This window comes from Alternaria viburni (genome assembly GCF_023758015.1).
Source record: "Alternaria viburni strain BMP 2772 chromosome Unknown scaffold_2, whole genome shotgun sequence".
NCBI lineage: Eukaryota > Fungi > Ascomycota > Dothideomycetes > Pleosporales > Pleosporaceae > Alternaria > Alternaria viburni.
In genome coordinates, this window is record NW_026055771.1 from 1,416,948 (window position 1) to 1,442,680 (window position 25,733).

General features: G+C 52.7%; 9 protein-coding genes across 9 annotated transcripts; 5 read left to right on the top strand and 4 right to left on the bottom strand.

Annotated features, from left to right (window-relative positions):
- Positions 1–1,336: 1,336 nt before the first annotated feature.
- J4E79_001433 (uncharacterized protein) lies at positions 1,337–2,281 on the top strand (the record flags this gene model as incomplete). Its single annotated transcript, XM_049350343.1, has 3 exons — positions 1,337–1,433; positions 1,484–1,884; positions 2,015–2,281. 3 exons carry the CDS (start codon positions 1,337–1,339, stop codon positions 2,279–2,281), a joined length of 765 nt encoding a protein of 254 aa, XP_049215502.1.
- Positions 2,282–2,692: 411 nt separating this feature from the next.
- Positions 2,693–7,709, bottom strand: J4E79_001434 (uncharacterized protein; the record flags this gene model as incomplete). Its single annotated transcript, XM_049350344.1, has 5 exons — positions 2,693–3,459; positions 3,511–4,006; positions 4,053–4,688; positions 4,735–7,280; positions 7,331–7,709. The coding sequence occupies 5 exons, from the start codon at positions 7,707–7,709 to the stop codon at positions 2,693–2,695; spliced, it is 4,824 nt and encodes a 1,607-aa protein (XP_049215503.1).
- Positions 7,710–8,454: 745 nt separating this feature from the next.
- On the bottom strand, positions 8,455–10,082 carry ANP1 (Mannan polymerase II complex anp1 subunit; the record flags this gene model as incomplete). The annotated part of the gene is made up of 4 exons (XM_049350345.1): positions 8,455–8,820; positions 8,868–9,187; positions 9,238–9,917; positions 10,009–10,082. The coding sequence occupies 4 exons, from the start codon at positions 10,080–10,082 to the stop codon at positions 8,455–8,457; spliced, it is 1,440 nt and encodes a 479-aa protein (XP_049215504.1).
- Positions 10,083–11,896: 1,814 nt separating this feature from the next.
- Positions 11,897–13,019, top strand: J4E79_001436 (uncharacterized protein; the record flags this gene model as incomplete). Its single annotated transcript, XM_049350346.1, has 2 exons — positions 11,897–12,038; positions 12,184–13,019. The coding sequence occupies 2 exons, from the start codon at positions 11,897–11,899 to the stop codon at positions 13,017–13,019; spliced, it is 978 nt and encodes a 325-aa protein (XP_049215505.1).
- Positions 13,020–14,288: 1,269 nt separating this feature from the next.
- Positions 14,289–15,866, top strand: J4E79_001437 (uncharacterized protein; the record flags this gene model as incomplete). The annotated part of the gene is made up of 3 exons (XM_049350347.1): positions 14,289–14,297; positions 14,367–14,891; positions 14,949–15,866. 3 exons carry the CDS (start codon positions 14,289–14,291, stop codon positions 15,864–15,866), a joined length of 1,452 nt encoding a protein of 483 aa, XP_049215506.1.
- A 598-nt stretch (positions 15,867–16,464) lies between these two features.
- On the bottom strand, positions 16,465–21,404 carry DCL1 (Dicer-like protein 1; the record flags this gene model as incomplete). The annotated part of the gene is made up of 5 exons (XM_049350348.1): positions 16,465–17,240; positions 17,303–17,751; positions 17,801–18,025; positions 18,072–18,286; positions 18,336–21,404. The coding sequence occupies 5 exons, from the start codon at positions 21,402–21,404 to the stop codon at positions 16,465–16,467; spliced, it is 4,734 nt and encodes a 1,577-aa protein (XP_049215507.1).
- Positions 21,405–21,847: 443 nt separating this feature from the next.
- Positions 21,848–23,041, top strand: J4E79_001439 (uncharacterized protein; the record flags this gene model as incomplete). Its single annotated transcript, XM_049350349.1, has 3 exons — positions 21,848–22,062; positions 22,123–22,408; positions 22,472–23,041. 3 exons carry the CDS (start codon positions 21,848–21,850, stop codon positions 23,039–23,041), a joined length of 1,071 nt encoding a protein of 356 aa, XP_049215508.1.
- A 59-nt stretch (positions 23,042–23,100) lies between these two features.
- On the bottom strand, positions 23,101–24,020 carry J4E79_001440 (uncharacterized protein; the record flags this gene model as incomplete). Its single annotated transcript, XM_049350350.1, has 3 exons — positions 23,101–23,740; positions 23,791–23,800; positions 23,882–24,020. 3 exons carry the CDS (start codon positions 24,018–24,020, stop codon positions 23,101–23,103), a joined length of 789 nt encoding a protein of 262 aa, XP_049215509.1.
- A 718-nt stretch (positions 24,021–24,738) lies between these two features.
- Positions 24,739–25,092, top strand: J4E79_001441 (uncharacterized protein; the record flags this gene model as incomplete). The annotated part of the gene is made up of 1 exon (XM_049350351.1): positions 24,739–25,092. One exon carries the CDS (start codon positions 24,739–24,741, stop codon positions 25,090–25,092), a length of 354 nt encoding a protein of 117 aa, XP_049215510.1.
- Between the last annotated feature and the right edge of the window lie 641 nt (positions 25,093–25,733).

Below are 25,733 nucleotides of genomic sequence, written 5' to 3' on the forward strand. Positions count from 1 at the left end.
CCATCGGAACAGACCATTTCACGTCCACATCGAGCAACCCGGGAAAGACAAACTGAGCTTTCGCTCGAGCGCGGAGGATGAAGTCGCAGCTATGGGAACAAAATGCAATGAGTAAAAGGTAGCAGACAGGGAAGTCTCCGCGAATCTGTGCACAGTCGCTGTCGTCATGGAGACAATACTAATCATGCCTCATAGAGAGGAATCTCCGGGTGTCGGCAAGTGGAGGCTATAACCATCTCACGGTATAGACACCCATTTGATTCACCATCGCATTGCTCACAAAAAAGCAGTAGTCATGCGCTGAGCCAAGCCGGACATGTAGTGTTTGGTGTACGGAGGACCGCGGACTCACAGGAGACCGCGGGTCGCGGTGGACCCAAACGTTCGCTTCCCGCTTCCAGCGTCCAGGCCGTCTACCGAGGCAGGAACCAAGCACCGTCCTCCTGCGACATGCTTGCCAGACCCCTGGGTACCCACAGCTTCGATCGCATCGTGAATGCACTTTTGTTTTTTACATGATATATTGATGCGTTAGGAAGACTATCGGTGTTGCGAAGCTTTGCGAGCGTCTTCTGTAAAGGGCGTCGCCGACAATCTTTCCCATACCTCGACCATCCCGTAAACCCACAACTCCATCGCGACCATCAGCGCGCGCATCACCACTTCAGGATATGAGTTCACCCATCGCCCAAACATACCCTGCCGTTTACCCGCCTCTGCCTTCCCAAGCCTAAGCGCCACGCCTGGTAAGGCACTTGAGGTTTCCAAACGACCATGATGCAACTCGGCACTCCTCTCCCCACTTATCTTCAAACGGCATACAACCGCCTCACCCATGCGCTTTTCCCATGCCTTGTCTTGGCAAACAAGGCTGTCAAACATCGTTTAGGCTACGTGCAACAATGCGACAGCTTGGCCGCCCTGGTCTTACAGCTCGGGTATCCACATGGCTGTGCGCCATAGGTTGGCCTGTGGCTGCCCTAAGATTCCTCAGGCCATTCTCAATGTTTGAGGTGTTATGGGCAGGAGGTGAGCTACGTAGGCAAGATTCATGGTGTGGATAGAGGAGGCAAAGGGTTGATTCGGGCGTGTGGAGGATGTGATAGTGGAGGATACAAGCGTATATGAGCTAAAGTACTTGTAGGTGGGTTTTTGCTCAGTTGGTGTCTTTCTATCCTTCATTCTCTTCGCATCGCTCTTTTGACTACGCAAACCGTAGAACGGTCTTTACATAATCTCTACTTTCGATTCTCCAGTATACCGTTGAACGGTAGTCTAGTTCCTATTTCTATACTCTCGATACCTTTTTGTAACTCAAGCTGTTTGCCATTACACAATGAAGTCAACAATCTTCTCTGTTGCTTTGGTCGCTACGGCGAGTGCGCTTCCTGGTCCGGCCTTCAGGACTGTCAACAGACTGCCTAGCATCAAATGTATGTCATACACACATGTCTCCATCTATTCTCTGCTAAACAAAAACAAGCCAACCCACTCCGCCGCGCCAGTCAAATCATCCCCGTGATCGTCGGCGGTCCCCAGGATACTTTCATCCCCAACACCATCACCGCAGCAGTCGGCGACATTGTCCAATTCCAGTTCTCCAATGGCAACCACACCGTCACGCAATCAACCGCCGACACAGCATGCACTCCCATGGAAGGCGGCATCCACAGCGGTCACATCCCCTTCGAGGACGGCCAGACAGATGTCGGAACTTTCAACATGCCCATCACGAGCGCGGACCCCATGTTCCTGTACTGTGCTACTGGACCGCATTGCCAGGAGGGTCAGGTTATGATGGTCAACCCTGCCAGTACGCAACAGTTGGCCGACTATGTCAAGTTGAGCCAACAGAGCGAATCGAGCACTGATGGAACCGACGTCGTCGGCGGAACTGCGGGCAAACTTGCTCTGGATGCTGCTGCGTAAGTCTTGAACCCTCTCAGCCGTTTGGTCATGCTTTCGATCATGTAAATACTAACCCTCTTACGGCTTCGTACCTGCACCTCCAGAGGATCCCGCTGCTGCCCCTCCCGCCCCTCCTGCTGAGGCCCCGGCCGAGGAAGCCCCTGCAGAGGAGGCACCCGCTGAAGCACCACCTGCTGAGGCACCACCCGCTGAAGAAGCGCCCGCAACGACATCTGCCGCCGAAGCCCCAGCAGAGACGACAGCCGCTGCCGAAGCACCCGTCGAGGCATCTCCTGCTGAGATGCCTATGACTACCGCAGAAGCAGCTCCTGCCGAGATCCCGGCTGCTGCTGCTGCTATGGCTCATGCTTGAAGTGAACGAAGGGCTAGGGGAGGAGGAAGTTTTTAATGTAGATTTTGCGAGAAATATATGAAGTATTCGAATGTGTATATCTAAGTTACGTAGCAGGGCTGTTTGATTATGATGCTGTTTATCTTCTTTGTTGGTGCAATGAGTTGATGTGTATGAAGTCTTGTGCCGTATTGTTAAAGGTTTAATCTACCTGATTGCCACGCATCTATGTGGATTATCTTGACGAGTAAGCGATGCGAGTGCTTGGCACTAATGAGACTACGAAGTAGTAAAGGGGAAAATCATGTTCTGTATGGTGTTATGTAATTCTCTTTATTACCCCTCACACCATCTATGCTGCAATGCGATAACAATGCTAAAAACACATACCAATAACCCCTCTCATCTGGTGCCAAAGTGATACAGAAGATGCTAGCCCTCCTTCTCAGCCACCTTATCCTTCTCCTCCTCGCCGTCCTCACTACCATCCGCAGTCTCACCACTACTGCTACCTCCCTTCTTCCTCTCAGCAACATCCATCTCCCTGCCATCAATCACCGGCTCAGCCTTCGCCGCCCGCTCATCCTTACTCGGTCGCGGTCTCGCAGGCTTTCCAGCTTCTTCCGGGAACAGCTCAGCGAAGAGGTTCGGTTGGAAGCGGTTGATGCGCTTCCACGTCTCGTGCCAAAGTTCCTCTCGCTTGGGGTTTTCGTCGGGCGGTGCAAGGTATCCACCATTGCTGAGCACCAAAAGCATGTTTTTGAGATTCTCGGCAACGGCTTCGTCCATGTCGCCTTGTCCGCTATTGCCCAAGCGATCCATGAGGCCAACTATTGTAATCCACAAGTCTTCGAAAGACAGGCTCTTTTCCCCTTCTTCATTCTCTTCGCCTGAGAGGCCGTCAAGTAGCACTAGGTAGTGCAGGAAGACCTTGCTCAAAAGTGTGGCGGCCCTGATCCTAGTCTCGCTCATGCCCAATGGATCAGATTGGTAGACTTCTGGTTTGAGTAACTGGGTGATGAGGGGTATGAGGACTTCGCTGAAGATCGCGGTCCATTCTCGGTGCTCGGGTGAGGCGAGGTCATTGGAAAGAAGGGTACGTTGTAGTGAAGAGAAGGCTTGCTGGCGCAGGGAGCGGCAAGGGTTGAGGCATTGATGTGCGAGGGTTTTGAGGATAGGAGACCAGTACGCCGTCCATGCTGAAAAGATGTTAGCGCCTCGATGCTTGGTGATGAGAGAAGTGTTTCTACCTTCGGTAGTCTCAAGGTGAGACTGCTCGATAAAGTTCGGCACCCTGCTGGAAAGTTGGAAGACAATGCTCATAGCAGTGCTGCCGCGTACAACAACTTCGTTGCTCTCAAGCTTCTTAGGCTTCTGGCCCTTGTTGCGTCGTGCAGCCTGATCATGCAACTGCTCCTCTCGAGCTCCAACTTGAGCTGCAGTTGCGAACTCATTGAGAAGCGCAATCGCAGCCTCGTAGTTATCAGCAGTGATGCCAGGTTGAGGCGAAGTGGTAAGGTCTTCGACGAGTTGGAACACATCACCAGCAGCATCAGGCACTCCTGAAAGCCTGCTGAGAATGGTCCAGAAATCAGGCGATCCGGCAAGTTCGCTACGCAGAGCATTCGGGCCTTTACAGCAGTCTGTCAGACCCTTCAGGATCGGTTGTGCGCACTCGTGCAACAGAGCATCATTGAAACTGGAGAATGTATGCATAAGGACTGGCGCACGGATGAAGTCATAGTCCTGTATTAATTAGCATTGAATCTCTTGGAAGTGCGTCGAGACTTACATTGCTGGCTTTGAGTAGGCTCAAAAGGTAGTATACCGATCGAGCAATGACAACGTAGTGATGCTTGGGAGCGTCTCGGATGACAGACGCCAAAGCATCCGTTACATCCTTTGCAAGCTCCTTGACCGTCTCTTCATCCCTCAGCGCTAGTACAGTCGCCAGCTCAAGGACGAAAACAAGACTTGGGTCGTACAGCGGACCTTTGCCCTTCTGTCTAGGGCCGGTCGTTCGCGGACTTGCGCCAGGTATCTCAGGCTTCACAACAATGACTCTGGGTGAACCATCTTCGGGTAGATGCTCAAGTAGAGATGACAGAAGTGACCGCAGAGACTCCACTGGCAGCTGGCTGATGTTCGCAAGGATATCTTCGAAGTGACATTCCTTGACAGTATCCACAGTACAAAGTGTGTACTCAATCTCTTGGTCTGATGGCTCCGGGGGCTCGTCATTGGCAAAGCTCGACACATATGATGTCAGGGCCGAGAAGATCCCAGTGTCTGCTGGACGCTCTGCACGGTCGATGACCTGTGCTGGGTTCTGAAGTGGTATGGGTGCTAGAGCGAGCGTCTTCTGGAAAGAAAGGAAGTAGGGCGGTATCAGCGAGTTGACGAACAAGTTCACCATGATGCGAATAAGCTACTATTGTTAGCACTGTACAAAACAACAAATTCAAAGACCTTACGTGTTGCCACCCATCTCTTATTGATGCTTCGTTACCCTTGATGACTTGGAACAAGACTACGGTCGCTAGCTGCGCTCTACCGTCACGACCGAATCGCACAGCAGTCTCGCTGACCATAACGCTCTTCTTGTCGGCTTGCACCTCGGTGTTGAGCGATGTGCTTGGTGGCACATCGGGCGCCAATGTGCTGATGTACGACAAGCACGAGATGATACGGTCGAGAGCCTCAGTAAGGCCGTACTTGGCAGCGATTTGAGCGCATTGGTCAAAGCCCTGCACAACGCGGGAAAAGACCGCATCGTCAGTAGCAGACATGAACACGTAGGATAGGGTTGCTATGATTGGCTTCCATGTGGCAGCGAACATGTCCGCATCGAAGATGTTGGTGTCGCAGATGACGATGTCGGACGTCGACTGACACTTGACTAGCAGCTCTTTCCACGCGTGGTCGTATGCGTTTCGATCGCTGTGCTCCTCGGGTAAAATAATCTCGCGATTCTTGATGGAATCATAGATTCCTTGCAAGAACTCAGGTTCAAAGTCCTTGCCATTGTTAACACCTCGAACGTTCTTGGTGAAATCTTCCAACTGCATTCGTTTCGTCTTCAAGTTGGGGTTGTGTTGATCGGTGTTCAGCATAATGACAGCGTATGTAAGAATATAGATGGCATCGCCGTTGGCAATTCCCTCAGGCTTGACCATGTTGAAGTACGTCTCAGAGAATTCTGTCAGAATTCGCTCGATCAGGGCCGATTCACCAGGGAGACGGAAGGCGTGCAGAAGCTGTCGAAGCGCTTCATCTATCCGCTGTCCTTTGAAGTCGAATAAGTTGATGAACTCGCTCAAGATCGCCTCGTTTCCCTTCTTCGAGATGAACTCGCCCAATACTTTCTTATCGACCCTCGTAGTACCTTTGACAAACTCGGCGATGCATTTAGGATCATCTGGGTCTCGGATGATTCCCTGTTGTGCCAGGTAGGCGATACCAGCCTTGGGCTTTTCGTTGAATTTAGTGGCACCGCGGATGATGATCGCTTTGCGCGCCCGCTGCTCGCGGAGTGACTCAACGCTTGGATAGCCTTCGGTTACAGGCTCGTCGTCAAGGCGATCTGCCATAGATTGCACAAAGCCAAGCAGTGCGTCCAAACACAGTGGAGGTACATTGACAGTACTCCATGTTGCAGAGTCTGGGAACGCGTTTCTGGAGAGAAGTCCAACAATGTCCATGCAGACATCTCCACGGTCAATCTCACAGTCGTAGTTGACGAAAAGCTCTGCCATGTAGGAAGGTATCCGAACCAAGCCACCCAAGTTCTCCACCATGGCTTCTCGAGCATCCGGCTTCCGGGCGCCTCCCTCCAGTCCCAGCTTTTGCCGATCCTTGACAGGCACTGGAGTTGAGCGACCGCTTGAGTTGCTCTTTTGTTGCGGCGGCTGCTTGATTAGACTAGGTGCACTTGGAACACCCTCGTATAGAGAAGGTTCGATGCCCGGCTCAATGGGTATTTCAACCCGTGGAAAGAGACATGCGACCAAATACGAGAGGTAGAGCTCTTGTTGCAGCTTGAGCACATTTCGGCATGTCGCCAGCAACGTACCAGCAACTCGCAATGACTCGTTCAATATGGCCATGTTGTCTGATCTGACGAGCTGGAAGATGTGCCTGCACAATGTGTCCTTGGCTAGATTGGCCAGACTGGGATGGCTCGCTATCGACGGCCCGGCGACTTCGAGGGCAACGTCGACGATGCGCAAGGCCATGACGCGCATGGTGTCGGTGTGTTGGCGGTCGTGAGGGTCTAGCAGATCGACCAATACTCTGAACAGCTCTCTTATGGATGGTAACGAGTAAGGCTTGATCTCGAGAGGGGCCTGTGGCTGTCCGTCCGCGGCGGTCGCTGGTAGATCTAGAGTACTGCTCGCAGGATTCGCGGTACTGTCGTTGTCTTCCTGTCCCTTCTCAGGATCAATTGGCTGCTGGAGCGCCTCGACCTTGTGCTGCGCAGAGTCTCCCTCGCCATTTGCGGTTGGGTCCATTCTCAGACCATCTTGATCGTCCTTTCCTTCCAACTCTTCGTCCATGGCGTCCAGCTCCTCTGGCGATTCAATCTCGAGCGTCTTCAGCCTGCGGAATATGACCTGACACATGGAAACCATGGCAATCTCTGCCGAGCGTCGGAGCAGCTCTGACAGTCTCGCCTGGCAGCACATGCTCAAGCCCGTCTCCATCATCTCGCATACGCTCTCGTCGCCCAGGACCTCTCCTCCGCGACCTGAGATCATGACTTCCATCAGCCTGAGGATACGAAGGAGAACGATCTCGTCGGCAGCCGAGTCGCTGGCTTCGAATCGGCAGTGTGTAATGGCGGAGGAGAGCTGCTGCATAGCTTCTGGTAGACGTGGAGAGTCATGACCGATGATGCCGTACGACAGGAATTTGGTTATAGCGATGAGGGCGAGCGAGGTGATGGGTGCGGAGGTGGAGGAGGAGCGGATGACTTGTAGGAAGGGGTGGAGCATGGAGGGGGTATCGAAGGACCGGATGTCTGGTGCAGCGTTAGCATCGCCCATGTATCGTCCCAACTGCAGCATTCACCTTTGCAGCCCTTCAGGTCGTTCCTCAGGCGCGCAAAGGCAGACATGAGGGGGTTGTCCTGCATGCTCTTGCCCTTCTTCCCCCGCAGGCCCCATCTGCTCGGTACAGCCTCCTCTTGCTCTCCCGCGCTTATGATGCCCTGTCCCGTGCGGTCGCGTCGTTGCACAGCCGGTGTCTTGTTGGAAGAGCTCCCAAGTATGGCCGCGACTGAAGAGTGTGCCCAGCGGGCATGCTTTCGCATCGCCGACGTAACGGTAATGCATTCTGTCACCACCAGAGCTACTGGGTTGACTGCGACGGTGATAGGTCGGGGGTCCAGGTCGACGATGGTTTCCTGGAGTGTTGACGCGACATGGTCGTCGCCGTCGGTGCTCGACATGGCGCGGGAAGATTGTGGTGTACGTGTGTATGCGACAAAAGTGTGGTGCGCGGCGTCGTGTCTTTATGGCGGAGGGCTCATGGACAGCTGTATGTCTGGTTCAGTCGACTTGAAAGATGACACGCATCCTCCCAATTGCTGCTGCCTGGTGATAATCTAGATATTGAGGTATTTGGGGCGTGAAATAATCTTTGCCCTTGACAATCTGTCCTCAAGTCGTACGCAATCGATTCCAGGCGTCGAGTTGCACCGTCCGAACATTTGGCGGCTTAGCTCTAGCGGAGTTTCGGAGGTGCTGAGGCCAGGGGTCCGACCAGCGTCAGATGCCAGCCATGACGAAACACAGAAGCATGGCGAGTTGCGCTAATCTTTCCCGCTTGCATTTCATAATGTTTCTTGATATTGTTACAAACAAACGTAGTGCTCATCTACTGCTGGACCTACAACGCCCATGATGCAAAAGCTGCTGTCTAATGTATACATTCCTCCGCATCGTCTCCAAACACCCTCCGAGAGGAAATGCCACCATCCAAGGCCGATTCCGCCAAATGTTGTTGCCTTGGAAGTCTGTAGGCTACAATGAAAGCATGCAGTATATCGAAAGAAACAAAGTCAGATCTGCGCCCAATCTGCCTAAATCGTTACTGTCGTCGCTGCGGTGGTTCGACCCACTATGGTCCAATATTGCGAACATGGATGCAGACCGAGGTCCCGTACCCTTGAGATTATGCGGGTGCTGTAATGACTACGACTGCTCGCCCTCCTTCTTTTCGACTGGCTTGTCCTCTTTGGTGTCTGCCTGGTTCGACTCCTGTTTCGCTGCTGCTTCTTGTTGCCTGGCCTTCTCGGCTGCCGCCTTCTCCTCGTTCTTTGCTTGCTGGACCATGTCTTGAACCGCCGCCTTCTCCTTCTCCCAGTCGCTCTTCTTCTCGTCAAAGTTCTCCTTAATCTTGTTCTCCTTTGCCTTCTTGGCCTCTTCTTCGGCCTCCTTTGCCTTGCGTTCCTTCTCCATCTCTTCCATGTGTCGGATATCGTCAACACTGGGTTCGTAAAGATGCCAAATTGTGTAGTGGGGAAGGCCGACGACGGAGAATTTCATGCGCTTTGCCATCTGCAATGTGTTAGCTCTGTTGTAAGAGGTGTAATGACATAGCTTACCTTGCCGAATCCCTCTGTCTCAGCGTGCTTCTCGAAACTGAACGCAGGGAAGTGAACACCGGAGCGGAAGACCTTGGCTTTCGCAAGAATACTGACACCACCAACACCATCGATCTCCATTTCCATGTCTGGGTCGCCATAGGGGTCGCGAAGGTAGGCCAAATGCGGGCGCCAAGTAGCGTACTCTGCGTATCCCTCTACAATGACTGCATCCTCGTCGAGGGTGTCGGCGAGAGCGAGAGCGGTCTCGGATTCTTGCCAGGAGTTCAGATCGTATGGTTGTTCTCCGCCGAGCCAGTCCGGAAGCGGTCGCCAGACGTCTACGTAGGATGTTAGCATGCAAACTTGTACTATGCGTGGCCGTACATACTCGGTACAATGACATCCTTGTTGTGTCGCATCAGATCTTCCAGGATTGTGAAGGGAGCAGTCTCCACATCGACATCTCTCCAGTAGACCCAGCTGTGCGTTGGTCGCAGAGCAGCGCTTAGCAGCCAGTTTCGCGCTTGCGCCATTGACTTTCGGCGGCCAGCCTGTGCCGCGAAACCGTGACGACTCTCAACATCTTGGTTGACCTTTTGCCCGAAATCCTTCTCCATGATGGAGATTTCGCCAAATTGCTGCTTGGGATCGGGATTGGCCTGTAGCTCCTCTAATTTCTCCGTCAAGAGTGAAATGGTGTTGTCCTTGGAATCTCCGACGAGGAAAGCCAGGTCAATAAGGTTGTGCGGGTAGGTGAGGTTCTTCAGATGGCCAAAGAACATGGGCAAATGCGGAGCCGCGTCTCGCAACGGAGCGCATAGCAGGATACGCTCTTCCCTCTCCCATCCCCTTGCCGTGCCCTGGACATTGTTCAGATCGTAGTATCGCACCGTCTCGAGTTGCGCGTCATCGCTCGTGGTGAGTAAGCTGAGGGGCCCGGAGCCCAAGTTCGGTCGCAAGTCGGGGAAGAAGAAGAATAGGGCGGTAAAGAACAGCGAGCCTACGATCAGCAAGCGCTGGATCAGTGTTCTCCGCCGCCGGAGCGCAGGCTGTGACCGCGGCTGGAATCTGAAGGTGCACCGAGTGTTAGGACCATGTTCATTTGGGGTTTGAGCGTAAAGGAGGCGCGGCGCAGGGTGCCGGCGGGTGTTGGACGTACTTGTGAGGTTGGATTGAAAAGGTGCCTCCTCCTTGTGAGGGATATGCCCCGTTGGAAAAGGCATGGCGGTGCATCTTCCCTTTCGTAGAGGAATGTAATGGCAACATCCAGAGAGATGGGCGCCAGATGTCGAATGCTCCCTTGGAGAACCCCGGTCACCGAAGACCCGCCAGATCACCAAGTTGCTGATCGAAGCACCACCTTGCACTCCTTGTTGATCTCCACCAGGGGAATTGCCGCTGCTCAGTGTATTCGCGAGGTTGCACACTTCGATAGCCGTCTTCAGATTGGTGTTGTCGTGCGCTTGGGGTGTTGCGCGTCTTTGACAACCTCCGTTGTAGGGCCAAGGATTTGTTCGCTAAGGCCACGGTGACGTCCAGATAGGTTGCTGATAACTCGCGCGCGTCTCAGCGGATGTTGCCGAATCAATCGACTCGACGCGCAGGGCTGACGAGATGCACGGTGGTGGTCGTTCGAGTGCTTCCACTTTGTCAGATCCCCGAGGTGGGAGGCTAAGCCAAGCCACCTAGCATGGCCGTTTCAGACTTGTAGAGCAATGATGTGCAGGAGTGGCTGTCCACGTCCAAGCAGCGAATAGTAACGGTACACGAGCGAGGGTGAGTTTAGACCCTCGTATTCTCGACATTGCGTCGTATGTCTCACAGGGGTCATGCAGTGGTGAAAGGGAAGCAGCACATTGCCACAACCACAACTCATCACTTGTACGAAGAATCACGAGCAAATATCAAGAAACAGGAACCAAAACAATTATGAGTTGAATGAATGCATTCGAGGTACGAGTATCTACTATAGCCCACGATCGCGGCTTCCACTGTATCATTCCATGGTTCCTTGCAACTATCTGAGCGTCGTTAGCGATGCTCGAACAGCGATCTCGTAATAGTATCGTTGTGTGTTGTGTGCTCAGAAAGCCGTGTTAAATCATCCCCCATCGCCTGGCCTCGGGTCGCGGCAGCCCAAGACGGATTGCCGCGACTTTTGGCTCAAAGACCACAATAACGCGGCGTTGGACGAACCAATACTGCAACTCCACAACCCGTCATCCCAGCCGAGACTGGTAGGGTGCGGGAGGGTGACCCGGCGACAGATGTCGTTGAATGGATAGACTAGTTTTCCTCCTTGAACGGAACGGGAGAGGGATCGGGGTGCTTACCGTGGACAGTAGGCTTGTGGTGGTAAGATCTAGAATGCGTGTCTGGTTACAATGTCAGCGAGATCCTTCAATTTGCGAAGTAATGGGCTGGAAGTGTAAAGTGATATCAGACAAAGGTAAGCGGTATAAATTTTCTTCAAAGAGATTCAGTAGCAGAACTGAAATAATACGATCATCATATAAAGCGAAGTGAGAAGGAATGATGAAGACTTACCACTAATCAGTATGTACTGGGGAGTGCTGTAGGTTAGCAGCAGACGTGCTGGCGCATCAATTGGATGCCCAAGAATATAGACTTGTGTCGCAGCCGTGAAGCTATGACTGCATGCTTGCGAGTCGCGTCGTCGCGCGCTCTGGTACAACGCTGGCCTGTATCTGAGCTGAGTTAGCTAGAGTCGCAAAGTCTTATGCGAAAGCGGAAGCTCCAAAGTTGGAATCAGAGGGTGGTGCATGTTCAAAGCTCATCTAAGATCGCAAGAACTATTTCAAGGTATCAATCATGAAATGGGGGAGGATAGAGGGGTGTGCGTGAACGTACCGTGAGCGCGGATGTGAGGTAAGGAAAGAAAGTTGAACCGGACGCGCAAGAAAATTGAACTTGAGGGTCCCGAAATCTTGGCAGATCTGCGCTTAGTCATCCACTTTTCTGAACACCATGAAATCATCTGCAAGTACAGCAGCGCTGCAGCACAGCACAACACAGTCACAGACACGATGAACACGGACAGGAGAAGAAACAATGCGCCCAGTGGTGGTACCAGTGCGCCAGTGTTTGCGCGTACAATCAGAGAACCGCAGTACCTGGAAAAGTTGAGGCCGACGAGGTCAAGAGGCGCGAATGAGCTTCGCAGGATCTGTAAGTGCCCGAATGACCCCATGCGTCTCCCTACGCGCGGATGTGGAGCTCGACTGGAACGATGTGTGTTTCAATAGCTGCCAGCGAGCTGCATGTCGTCAGCAATGCGTACTTTATACATGTTCTGCTTCTAACACGTCCACAGTCCTCCAGACATCCATCATACCCTCAGCGTCGGGTTCCGCGTACCTCGAAATACCCTCCTCCTCCCCCGCGATCAAGTCGACTCTCATCCCGCCGACTTCGTCTCTCAAGATCACGGCTTCTATACAAGGCCCCAAGCCTCTTCCCCGTAGCGCGCCCTTCAGTCCTTCGCTCCTCCTTACAACCACGGTTAAGTTTGCGCCGTTCGCAACACGACAACGGCGAGGCTACATACGCGATTCGGCAGAGCGCGACCTGGGAGTTCATCTAGAGACTGCGCTACGAGGTGTCATCATCGGAGAGAGATGGCCCAAGAGTGGGGTCGAAGTTGTAGTCACAATACTGGAAGGAGATGAGGATGGCTGGTGGGGAGACTCTGCTAGCGGGGGCAGCGCGGCCGGGAGTGGATGGGGTCTTTTGAACGTGCTAGCAGGCTGCATCACGGTCGCCAGCGCTGCCATAACGGACGCCGGGATAGACTGCGTCGATGTGGTATGTGGAGGTGTCGCCGCAATCACGCGAAACCCCGAGTCAAGACAAGAGCAGAAGCTGGCTAGGATACTTGATCCCTGTCCAGCAGAACACAAAGAGGTTGTTGCTGCCTGTGTAGTCGGATACCTGGCTTCAAGAGACGAGATCACAGAGATATGGATGAAGGGGGACGTCGGCTCAGATCCAGATGCTTTGATCGAGGGAGCCACGCATGCCGCTGTCGGCAGTCTCGCAGTGGTCAAAGAAGTCCTGCTCGAAGCGCTACAAGCCAAGTTTCGGGGTCAGATCGAGGCGAGCGAGAGCGGTATGAAAAGGAAGGCACAAGACGTGGACATGACAGGATGAGGCAGAGTGCCATGAAGCTTGTTACACTGTTTTCAGTTCGCAGCTTTGCACACACCGGGTAGCCAAACTTCAGGCTGGCGCCTCAACCGCCGACGCAAGATCGTTGCCGATAACGTCGACCCTCGCCTGGTGGGTAAGCGTCGGAACGATCTACAAATTGTGGCCTTGTTCGTATGGCGTTCTCAAAATGCATAGCTTCGGCGTTCAAAACCGCCTGAGCAGGACAAGCTCATGCGTGTGGACCTCGAGGCCTAAACTTCGCGGCTAAGAGGGCCCACTTGTATCCACCTGGAGTAGACGTTGAGCCCAAGTGCAGAAACTACCTTAGCCGACGACATGTATAGAATACGATCTTGTCCGCCTGTTTCCGCAGTCGAGCTGGCGCTATCAGTGAAGACGGACGTGATGATACATTGACCTCAACCACAAACAATCTAGCCTAGCAGCGATCTGACAGCAGAGCCATGTCCTCAAGTCTCAGGCGCGCCATATCTCCCGCATGTGCAGTAAACATTGCCAAGGTGCATGTCGGAGCTTTGACCGCGATGATTGGTGCGCAATTGCAGGAAGTGGCTGGGGTGCAGCAATCCTTGCCACTTGTTTTGACAATGGCGTCACGATCCTACACCTCCAGCCTCCGACACGGCTCACAGATTGGACATATTCCTGATACTTTGGGAATAAGCTTGGAACGGCAAAGAACAAGCGTGTCGGTAAAGCCAGGACGAGTTCACGGCCCACCCGGAGTACGCTAGAGTCGACACTTTCAGAGCTTTCCGGGCGGGTCGCATTGGCAATGGCAGCGGCGTGGGTCCAGAGGTCATCCCGCTCCTGCTATCTAGAAGTCATCCTTGCCGAGATGGGATGAGGCAGTAAGCACAGCTTCCCAAAGCGCTGTCTTGGGAGCCACTGCCTGCTTGCGGCTGGCGAGGAGCAGACACATATATGTTCGCTGTGCCACTGTCTCTCTTATCCTCTTTCCCCAGCCAATTTTGTCACTTTTGGTTTTTATCATTCCCAGCGGGCGACATATGCACGCCGTTCGTTTTTCTCGCTCGAATCACAGCACAGTAGCCGGCAAGCAATTCCGTCTTAGCTGCTCCTCCGCGGCCAAGATCCACTGCAACTAGTCTTGGTGCATAACATTGCGATACCAACCCAAGCGGCAATCTGGAGGATTATAAGGCGAGACAGTAGTCGCTGCAATCGCCCAGTGATTTCTACGTCTTTCGCTCTACGGTCGTCGTTGTAAAATTGTCCTTCGCTACCATGCCTTCTGTACGTTTCATGCATACAGCATCCAATCCATGTTCCTTGCATCGTGAGCCACGCTAACGTTTCTCTTAGTTCAGTCGCGTAGCCGCGCTGCTCCCCGCGCTCTTCTCATCCATCGCCTATGCCGTCCAGCCAGTCGAGATCCGTGGCCAGGACTTCGTCAACACCGCCACCGACAAGCGGGTAATGATCATTGGCGTCGACTATCAACCCGGAGGTCAAGGCGCATACAATCCCACCAACAGCGAAGATCCTCTCACAGATGGCGACAAATGTCTGCGAGATGCAACCCTCATGCAGAAGCTGGGTGTGAACACAATCCGTGTCTACAATCTCGACCCTACGCTTGACCACTCCAAGTGTGCCTCCATCTTCAACGCGGCCGGCATCTACATGATCCTTGATGTCAACTCGCCCTTACCCGGAGAGAGCATCAACCGCGCGGAACCATGGACATCCTACAACAGCGACTACCTTACTCGCGCGTTCGGCATCATTGAGAACTTCAAGGGTTTCCCCAACACCATGGCTTTCTTCTCTGCGAACGAGGTCATGAATGATCTGAGCACTGCTGAGTTCAACCCCCAGTACATCCGGGTACGTTCGATTATCTTAGCCAATGATTCACGATAAGATAAGCTGACAAGAACGCAGGCTGTTCAGCGTGACATGAAAAACTACATCAAGAACCATGCCGACCGCAGCATTCCAGTCGGCTATTCTGCTGCAGATGTCCGCGAGATCTTGCATGATACCTGGGCTTACATGCAGTGTATCCATGACGAAGATGAATCTTCTTCCGACTTCTTTGGACTCAACTCCTACAGCTGGTGCAATGGCGACAACTATCAGACTTCCACATACGATGGCCTGGCCACCATGTTCGCCGACTCTGCTGTCCCTGTCTTTTTCAGCGAGTACGGCTGCAACCGTATCATGCCTCGTGACTTCGACGAAGTTCAGGCCCTTTACGGCGACCAGATGAGGGCGCTCTCTGGTGGTCTCGTCTATGAGTACTCCCATGAGGAAGCAAACTACGGCTTAGTCGAGATTGACCAAGACGGCTCTGTCGCACTCATGAAGGACTACGACAACCTGCAGAGCCAATTCAACAAGCTCGATCTTAGCGCCCTTGAGGCGACCAACCCCCAGTCCACCGAGCTCAAAGCCCCCGAATGCGACGGCAGCCTCATAACCGCGGAGCAATTTAGCAAAAACTTCACGATTCCAGCTGTCTGCCCTGGATGTCAGGATCTCATCGACAACGGTATCGAGAACCCAACAAATGGCGCGCTGGTGGATATTGGTGACACCAACGTCAAACAGAAGGTCACTGGTAGCAATGGCCAGCAAATCAACGACTTGTCGCTCAATGTTGTGTCCAACGATGGGTCTAACACCCCCGGCGGTGAAAACACGAGCCCTAGTGGCACCGACTCGGGCAACGATGACAACCCCAGTCAGACGGGCGACGCGGCGCAGCCTTCGGAGACTGAAGGAGCAGCTTCGCACATGTCCTTCAACTTCGGACTAGCTATGATGGGCGTATTCGTATATATGCTCACTTTGTAGTTCTATTGTCCGCGTTTTACAGAGCGACCAAGCTTTTGGTTCAGTCTACTATGTATAATAACTGCGACATTCTGGAGGACGAGGAGGGACGGATTGGACATGCGTATGAACTAATGAAGTCAAATCGGAAGAGGAACTAATGGCGTTACTATTCTTGTACATAGTTGGGATGTGTATACCCTTATCGTTTTGAGACGCAACTATTTCCGGCGTCTACACGCAATATTGCTTCCTTACACGCGAGAGTATTTCTTCACACATTCACTTTTATATGCTTTGTTTGAGTATGTAGGCTGACTTTGTCTTGCTGTATGATTTACGGCTAGTAAAACCCAGACTATGCGTGGTTTACTGGAATGTTTGGCAAGCCCATGTATAGACCCAACTTGGTCGCTCGATTAGCCCTCGTGACAGCAATGCTCATCGTCAGGACTGTTGATTTCATGTGTTTATCAATCAATGGTACTTTTCTGTAGTCTGGAGGCGGTGGCCATCCACTATACTGTATAGCCTGCATCGCATCATGATGCTGACCATGTATGCTGCGCATGTCTCCTCATTGCCTCATATCGAAAGGAAAAATACCACCGAGCCAGGCCTAGATGCTCAAGCCCATGGCCTCTTTCATCAGCTCCTCCTTCGCCTTCACCACCTCCTCATCCTGTTTGCCCTCGCTCTCCCCCTCGTGCACGCAATCACACTTATACTTCTTCCTGAACTCGTAAGGCGGAAGCCCATCTAGCTTCTCCAACGCTCCATGGCTGGCCCTCACACGCGCATACCTGCCGCTCTGACCCAGGGAATGGAACCACACCTTCCCATGGATCATGACCATAGCGACGACAGCCTTGCCTTTACCGGGAATGAGCGTCTCCGTCTCCATGGCACCCATGCGCCATTCGCTACAGCCGAAAGTGATACCGAGGAGGCGACTGAGACGGGTGGTAGGGTGGTTGGAAGCGAAGTTCTCGTACGAGTCGAGTGTCATGTTCTCAAAGAAGGGCTTGAGATGCCTATCGAAGAAGTCTTGTACGACGCTGAAGTCGAACTCTGCATCAACGAAAATGGCGGCTGTATACGCTTCGATCACGTCGGCCAAGCACTTTGGTGGTTCGCTGATGGTGACCCAATAGTCAACGGCACCATCCGCTTCTCGCTCTGCTTCTTCAGCTTCCAAGACGTAGTCGCGGATTTGGGAGCTCAGAATAGCGGTGTTCTGCTTGATGTGGACATGCCAACCGAGCTTTACGCACACAGCGCCTAGGAACTTGTTGGACACCATGGGTGTTTTGTGTTCCGTGAGCCACTGCGGGTCCTTGTCTGGGTACTTGTAGTAGAGGTGCATGATGAACGCCATATCGAGAAGAGAGTCACCTGTAGGGATAGGAACATTAGGTTAGCGTAATCGTATGCACAAAATCTGCATGAAGACTTACCCAAGAACTCGAGTCGCTGATAGTTGGGTATATTCTCATACATGTACGGGTATGAGGGGTGGGCGAAGGCAGATCGAAGGAGACGTGGGTACTTGAAGTGATATGGGTGCACCAGCTCAATGTTGAAAGCGGTATTGAGCATCGCTGCGGTGGCGTCGGCAACTTGGTACTTGGGCTTTTGATAAGCGTCGTAGTAGTCTGACCACCTCGACATCACATGATCTTGACTGTTGGCGAAAAGCTTGACAGCTTTAACAGTTTCGTCCCAGTCTTCGGGGTTCCATCGCCCGCCCCGGTAGTGCTGCTGGAAAGCAGCACCGATGAAGGCCTCACAGACGTCCGCGATGCTCTTGTCGCCAAGATTATGCGTGAGCTTCAGCCAGTCGTCTTCAGTCTTCTTCAAACCCTTACCCCTCATGAGCTTCACCCCTTCAGGATACCATGTGCGCCTATGCAGATTAGATCGTGTATAGCAATGAGTAAATATACTGTACATACCTTGAGAAGGCTTCCGTGCGAATGAAGCGGTACAGCTGAATATCGCGTTCAGTTCCATCTGCGGAGACCACCAGCTTCTTTCCCACTGCAGTCTCCATCAGGTTCTTGTTGCAGAGCATTTCCATGCGGCGGACGTGGAACTCGAATTCGTTTTCATCTGGCTGCTGGACAAAGACCGAAAGTGAGGTAGCCATCTTCAGGAAGCAATCCCCTAGGAATTCAAGACTGTACCATATTAGCAGGTGAAATCTTGAATAATCCCAGTACCTACCGTTCATAGTTTGGACCCATTCCGCTCTTGAAGTTGATCTTTTCTTCGCCGTGCTCCTCGGAGTTGTCGGAGTCTTTAGTAAGAGCTTCCAAAGCAAGCGCAGGGCTGACGTTGAGACCGAGAACTTTGCAGGCGTCCAGAGCAATGAGATAACTCTCAAAGCGATGAATGAGAGCCGGTAATACGTAGCACATGACCACAAATCGTATCGAAAGCTGTGCTGTTAGCAATGTTTTCATACGCACAAGCCGACGGAGTTCTTACATTAGAGACGTGAAGAGGCTCTGGACAGATGTAAGTCTTCAAGTCATCGAACTCACCCTTCTCTTTATCCTCGACGCATGCAAGATGGTTCCGGCGGAAAGGAATCTTTTCCACCTCAAGAACGGGCTGCGAGGTGTGCCACTTTGATATGTCTCTACTCTTTGCCCACCGGCTGTCGCTGTAGTCCAGAATGGTGGCCATGAACTTTTGGCCACTGCGAGGTAGACCTTTAGGAGGCGGATCTTGTGGCTTGAGATGGGTTGCGAGGTCGTTGGAGTAGTAGCGTCGACCTCCATTCATTGGATCTACGAAGTAACGATCTAGCAAATCCTCAGACTTGGTCTCGGGTGTCCACTTCCAAGTGGGCTCTTTGCAGACTTTGCGAATTTGCTCCACGTCTAGGATTTGATCGAGAGAGGTAACAGACGAAACAGAAGACACCTGGCTCGGAGTTACTGGAACAACCCAGTAAGATATCTTCTGGACGTCTTCCTCGTACACCTTGTTGTAGATATCCTCATATATGCGTAGAGTAAAGATCGTGAGAGCTTCTATCATCTCGGGCGATACAGGTAGCGGAGTCGAGACGGATTTGGATACGACATTGGAGGGCCTTCCATCCGTGAGGTAGATAGGAAAATGCGGCATCTGCGGGAATGGAATGCGAGTGAGGAGACCCATAGGCTGATGAGGTCGGTCTAAGCCAGCGTCAAGGTCGATGACGGTCAGGTATAGAAGCGTAGGAACGACTCCGCGATCCACCTTCCAGAAATTTGGCTTGATCAACATAGAGTACATACCCTTCTTCTTTTCGCTAAGCGCTAGCAGTGCATTTCTCCCAGCTGGCAAGCTTTTGCATGTTGTTGGGAGGAGGTTGTCATCCATATAGCCTTTGGCGTGAAGCATAAGGCATGCCTTGTAAGCGGCAGAGCATTTTGCGATAGTTTTCCTGCTTTGAACGTCGCCAGTTACCGAGATCACTGGTGCATGTTCCGGTAACATTACCTCGCAAACAAACCCTCGCCGCTGAGAATCCTGAGCATCATAGTTGACCTCGGGATTGATAACATAGGTTGGCTGGAGCATGGTCTGTCTGTCGGGGCCGGGTAGCGTCGCTACGAAGTGATTGAGGATTGATAAGCTCGAGCGATATGTGAGCTTTGCACCAGACTTTGTAACGAAGCTTGGATACATCTTGTCTTCGAACGACAACATGTCAACCTCGCCTCCGCCGATCTGACGGTCTTGGGGAAGAGCTTTGCAGAACTTCCTCATGATGCCTTCCTCGAACTTGACGTCGAAAACCCGGCTGCGATGGTCATCGTTACCCTGCTCAATCATATGGAGATACTTCGAGTTCCTATGCCGTGCTCGGCCCCGAGACTGTACGTACGCTATCATGGTGCGATAGAGGTCGAACCGCACGACAAGGTTGCATTGAGGGATATCAAGGCCTTCTTCCGCCACAGATGTAGCAAACAGACAGTTGAGTTCGCCGCGACGAAACTTGGCGACCGTAAGGATCTGGTTCCGTAAAGAGATGTTGTGCTCTCCAGCACGATTGTTGACACCGACGAGCACGTTACAGCGGAGGTTCGGTCCACCGATCTGGGAAAAGATGAGCTGAAGCAGCCGAGCTGTTTGCCGTTGCTCAACGAAGACGATACAACGTGCTTCATCGCCGCGTTCGTAGTATAGTTGGAGCCAGTGGTGAAGTTTCAGAACTTTGGAACTCAAATCTTTGTCGCTCAAGGTACACAAACCGAAATCGAACTGTTGTACGAATGTGGCCGCTTCCTGTAAGCGCTTGGACTGGGCGTCCCACTCCTGCGCAGCGTCATCTCGCTTAGCCTTGTTATGCTTCAGGTGCTCGCGATCTTCGAGCTTGCGGCTCTGCTCGTCAGCGAAAGCAAAAGACCAATACATGTCAGACGCCCAGCGTCCGAGCTCGGAACCGTAGCGCTTGGAGGCCAGGAACAGTTTCTTGAATGCCGGTATGTCCCCATACTTTGCTTTTATCTCTTGGTGCAGAGGCGTCTCAAATTGGTCTTGTAGCCGTGCATACACTGCGATCTCCTCGGTAGGCCTGCTGATACTGTTCGAAGCGAGAGCACCCTCCGAAGTAGTGACGATCTTGGAATGAAGTAGTTTCTCGAGGTCATTGGCAACTTCTTTGATATGATCGACCGACAGTCCTTTTGTGTCAATGGGAGAAGCTGTCATGCCAAAGATCCGAGGTCGATGGGAGGGGTCCAGTCCGTGTACGTAGTAGTCCTTCATCAAGCGAGCGTAAGGGTGGTTGTTCTTGGCATGATGAGCCTCGTCGAAGATGAGGAGGTTGATCTGAGCCATGGTAATGAAGGAGTGCATCATACACTGAACAAGGACCTCGGCTGTACATACAATTACCATGTTCTTCTCGTAATGGCTCTGCCAAGTCGCTTTAGACCAAAGCGATGCGCCCATGGCGCCGCATATGCCCTCCACTTTCTGATCAAGGCCGCAACGCAAGACATTTGCTTGTTGGAAGACCAGGTTGACCGAGTCGACTAGAAAGAAGGCGATCTTGTGGATGCCGCCTGCGGCCCGGCGTTCGAGTTCGTCATTGAGAACGTGCTGTAGAAGTAGAGTTGCGATGTGAGTCTTGCCGGAGCCAGTGTCCAAGACCGCTATTACGTTCTCACTCTTGGCCCTCTGAAACAGTTCAGTCTGATAGTCGCGGGGGTTCGTGATGCGGACTGTGCCCTCTTGTCTGGCGAGTATGTCGCGGATCGACAGCTGCTCTTCGTTGGCGGTCTTTGCAGCAGCATCATCAACTTCCTTCTGTGTCAGGTGAGAGCTGATGTTAGCAGCAAAGGCCTTCAGGACGTCATTCTGCGCTCTGCGCCTCTCCGATGTGGTCTTCGGCCCATGCGTACGTGCGGTGTCATCATCGCCATCTGGGTCTTCATCTGAGCCTCGCTGGCTCTCATCTTTGGTAGCTGTCTCTTCAATGTCAGAATCGGAAGACGAGGACGAGTCGTCGAAGGAGTGGTAGTGTTCGTCCTTCTCGTATATTATCCAACTCATGTTTGTCGTGGCGCAATGCTGTGGGTGCAGTCGAAGCTTATCACAGGTCTGGAGAGGTAAAGCCTATGGTGAGTGTGATTGAAAACCGAGGGCAATAGCACGTTGCTGGTATTTGCGCAACTGTCGCGCGTCTTGCTTCGGGCAAGAGAGCAAACAAACAGTGTAGGTACCCGACGCGGCATGCTCAGCCGAAGCCGCTCGTGCTGACCCAATCAAACAGCCGCAGCCGTTTGAACATGCCGGAGATATTTCGCAGCAGCATACCAGGCGTTTGTCACTGTGGTGTTACCGCTTTCACAGACGCGGTGTGTTGGCGGCGATAGCGGGGTACGCGAACTGGGAAGGGGCAATGCTGACTCATCAGCATCTGCTCACGCTCTCACGTGTATTCCCACTGCCATTTCCTCAACATCACGACAATTTTCCACTCAAACGCCACTACCATGACGAACGAGCCGCAGAGTCTACGAGGTCTATTCTCAAAGGCGGAAAGGGCGCGCGAAGAGCTCTCTTCGTCGTACGAAGCAAACAGTCCGACCTACCAGGAAAACCTTAGCGCGACAATCGCCACGTACGAAGAATGCCTGAAAATATCCGAGCAGGTGTCGCTTTTCAGTCCAAATGAGACCCTGGAGGACATATCGTCGTCTGATCTACAGTACGTGTTATGCTACAACCGCAAGATACCGTGCACATGGGCCCTCGCTTACCCTTCTAGATACATGGCGATAAACTACCACTTGGCAGAACTCGTACAGAAGATCTTCAACACCGACGTAGCCTTACGGAAGCAGAACCTACTGCGGGCACGGGGACACTATGAACGATTTCTCGAGCTCTTAGATTCCTATGATGTGCTTGGCAAGACAGATGCGAAACTCTTCGAAGTCTACGCGGAAGATAAGAACAACTTCTCTACCGCCAACACGCGGGATGCCGCGGCGAGACGGGACGCAAAGATTTCGCGATTCAGGGAGGAGAAGGAATTGAAGCGGAAACTAGAGGTACGTGTCCACACTAACTTTGCTTTTAAGGGTCGAACCTAGAGCTAAGGCCTGCAACAACAGTATCTGCGACAGAATCCCAAACTTGCCGAGCAGGATGAGCAAGTGGTACGAGAGTTGCATTTGACCAACTTGGCGTTCATGGTGCATCAGACTTTCGCTTCGTTGGAGTCAATGGCTCAAGAACTGCACATCATCTCGCTAGCCCCACCCGCGCCCCCACAAGGACAGGAACAGCAAGCGCCAGACGGGCGACAGGACGGCAGAGATAAAGACGGATACTCCGAACGCCTTGATGGTCAGTATGGCGGCCTGAGATATTCCGGCCCCATCTTGAGCGGCGACGGCAAACCCATGCGGCCTTTTACGCTATTGGATAGCCGTCAGACCCTAAAGAAGAACGTTTTCCGTCCGGATCACAGCCTGCCAACTATGACGATTGACGAATATCTAGAGGAAGAGAAGCGCCGGGGTGGGATGATCGAGGGTGGAGGCCCGCAGTCTGAGATCCAGGCTGAACCGAACGAGGACGATCTTGTCGCCGCGGACGAAGAGACGATGAAGCAGCGAGCGTGGGATGAGTATGTAGAGGCGAACCCCAAAGGCTCAGGTAACACCTTGAACAGAGGTTGAGCGTGGTTTGAGCGGCAGATCAGATACCCAGCAAAACAATGCACAACTAAAGGAAGACTTTACAACTTCTCGGCTGCTAACTCTGGCCACTTTGCCGTCACCAGCTCGTACAATTCCTTGTTCAGCACACCGTATCCCTTGACATTGAGATGCAGCCCGTCCGTAAACCAACCCGCTGGAAATGACTTTGCGCCCAACAGGCCGCACCCCGGCGGCACATCTTCATCGCACTCCCATCCTTCTTCTGCAACGACTGCGTCCACCATGTGCTGCCAGTAATTAAGCCCAACAACTCTGCCCGTCTCTTCGTACTCCTTCGCGATTTGCATAAGCCCATCTGCATACCTCTTCTTACTCATGTAGGTCTTGTACCTCGGTCCTTCCTTTCGCGACTGATTGATCTCCTGTATTTCTCTTGCAGACCTGCTTTCTCCAGTATCTACCACAGACCCATTGATGGGTGGGGGCGTGATCAGAACTATCTTTGTGTTCTCCATAGCTTGCTCCGTGAGGATGGTGTCGAGGAACTCCCGTATGTTCGCTGAAAAGGTGGGCCAGGGAACATACTCCTTCTCGCCGATGAAGCAGGCGTCGTTTGCACCGAGGAAGATGGTGAAGAGGAGGGTTGGTGCTGCCTCTGGGGCTGTTGCGCTGCTGATTATGCGGGCAAAGTCTGCTTTAAGACGGGTTGACGTGTAGCTGCGTAGTTGGTGAGTGCGCCGACCGTCAAGATTAATTGGGATTTGTACCCTGCTTTGCCTATCGTGCCTGTCAGCATCGGATCTGGACTTTCGATGTTGTTCTTGCTGCTCGACGCGCTAGCACATCATGCCGTAGTACCTTCATTCACAACCCTTGCCTTGCCTAGGTACTTATTCTCGAGAAACCATCCGATTCCCTGCGTCTTCTCTTTGAAACTCCACTCGGTCATGGACGCGCCGAATAAGACAATCTTAGGTAACGATTGTGAAGTAGCCATATTTGCAGTGCGCCTGATTACTCAGATTGAAGAGAATGAACTAGGAAGGGTCTATACAGAATGTGGGATGAAAGATGGTGGGAGGAACTCGTTCGCATTACCTTCGTTGACGATCCGTACCTTGTGCTGGTACTGTTGCCTAAGAAACAACCCGAAGCCTTGCGTTTCCTCGCTAAAGCTCCATTGGGTGAGCGAGTCTCCGAAAAGCACAAAGTCTGGCATTTTGTTCGCGACAGATGAAAGCGATGCAGCGATCGGCCGTTCTTTCAGTTTCCAAAAAGCTTTCTTGAACATTTGGTTGTATGTTGGGAGGCTCTGCTCCATCCAAGTGCTGAGAGAATTGGCGTGCAACCCGATGCGGCACAGTCAGGCGGCGCTAATGCACGCAGCACGTGTAGCTAGCACACCTGGCTGGCGCTGCGACGCGTCTTGTTCGCGTCAGATCATCAATCGCGGTTCTGTACATGTTCGATGCACAGAGCTGCATCAGGGAACTGAAAGCTGTCATCTCACAGCTTCTGGCGGAAATTATGGATCTTTGCCACTGCCGAAGCGGTCACGATGACATCACATCTTTGTGCAACGATTGGACACCCGTCATGCTTTATGACCTTTCCAATACGACTTTCTGGAGATCATTCAGCTTTACGAATCCAGATACTATACGAACGAGCGCCCTGAACAAGTAGACAACGCAACATACGACCATCTACCCACCATGTCGTCTGTCAGCCTCCGCCTCCGCGCGCTTCAGCGCCCTTTCGCATCTCAACTCCGCGCCTTCACCACTACACCCAGCTATGCAAAGCTGATGGACACGCCCAATCCTGCCTCCAACCTCCCAGACCCTTCTGAAAACTCCTCGGCCGCACCAAACGCCAAGATGCGTTCGGACACGCAAAACACCGACCAGCAATCGAGTGCGTCGCCTGACGAGCACAAGACCGGCGACGACCATCCGGCGAAGCAGCCAGACCACCAGGCGCAGCCGACTCGAACGACGGGAATCGGGGGCGAGACAAAGGTGCAAGGAGGGAAAGAGGGACTGGGTGAGAGGGGCGATAAGCAGTAGACTGGGAAGAGGACACAGGATGAGATCTATGGGAAGAACGGAACGGAAGGGTTGATGTTGAACAAAGGATACCAGGTGGGAGAACGCGATATACGTCTATTCCCGGTTTAGCCAAGCGATATCTGACTTCTCCAATCTGACGTCTCCTCATGTCATAGTTCCAGTACTGTTCCACCTGGCATTGTGCGTCACAATACGAGCGGTTGGTATCGTCAACAGAAGAACTTTCGTCACGACAGCTCACTCGTTCCACTTCTCAGTGACCGAGGCTCATACTCGCCGACCTGTCCGGCCCTAAGACGTAGTTTGTAGTAATACAGCGGCTAGGTCGCGACTACCGGAGCAGATCAATAGGTGGATAAAAACATCCAGAAGAGGTGTCTGATAACCGATAGTACCTACAGTAGGTACTGGTGCTCGCCGAGGTAAAGTCGCATCATACACCCGTACTCGGACAATCGCTTAAGTGATGCCCACATTCCATGCAGCACACCGCGGCACCAGCATGCAAAATCACGGCAATATGATCTGATTCCTGATCAACCCACCGGCCCCCATCGTGAAAGCGGACCGTAGTCAGCAAAATCGGGAGACCGAGGAACAATGATGCCCAGCACTAGCAGCCGATTGGTTTAAAACCC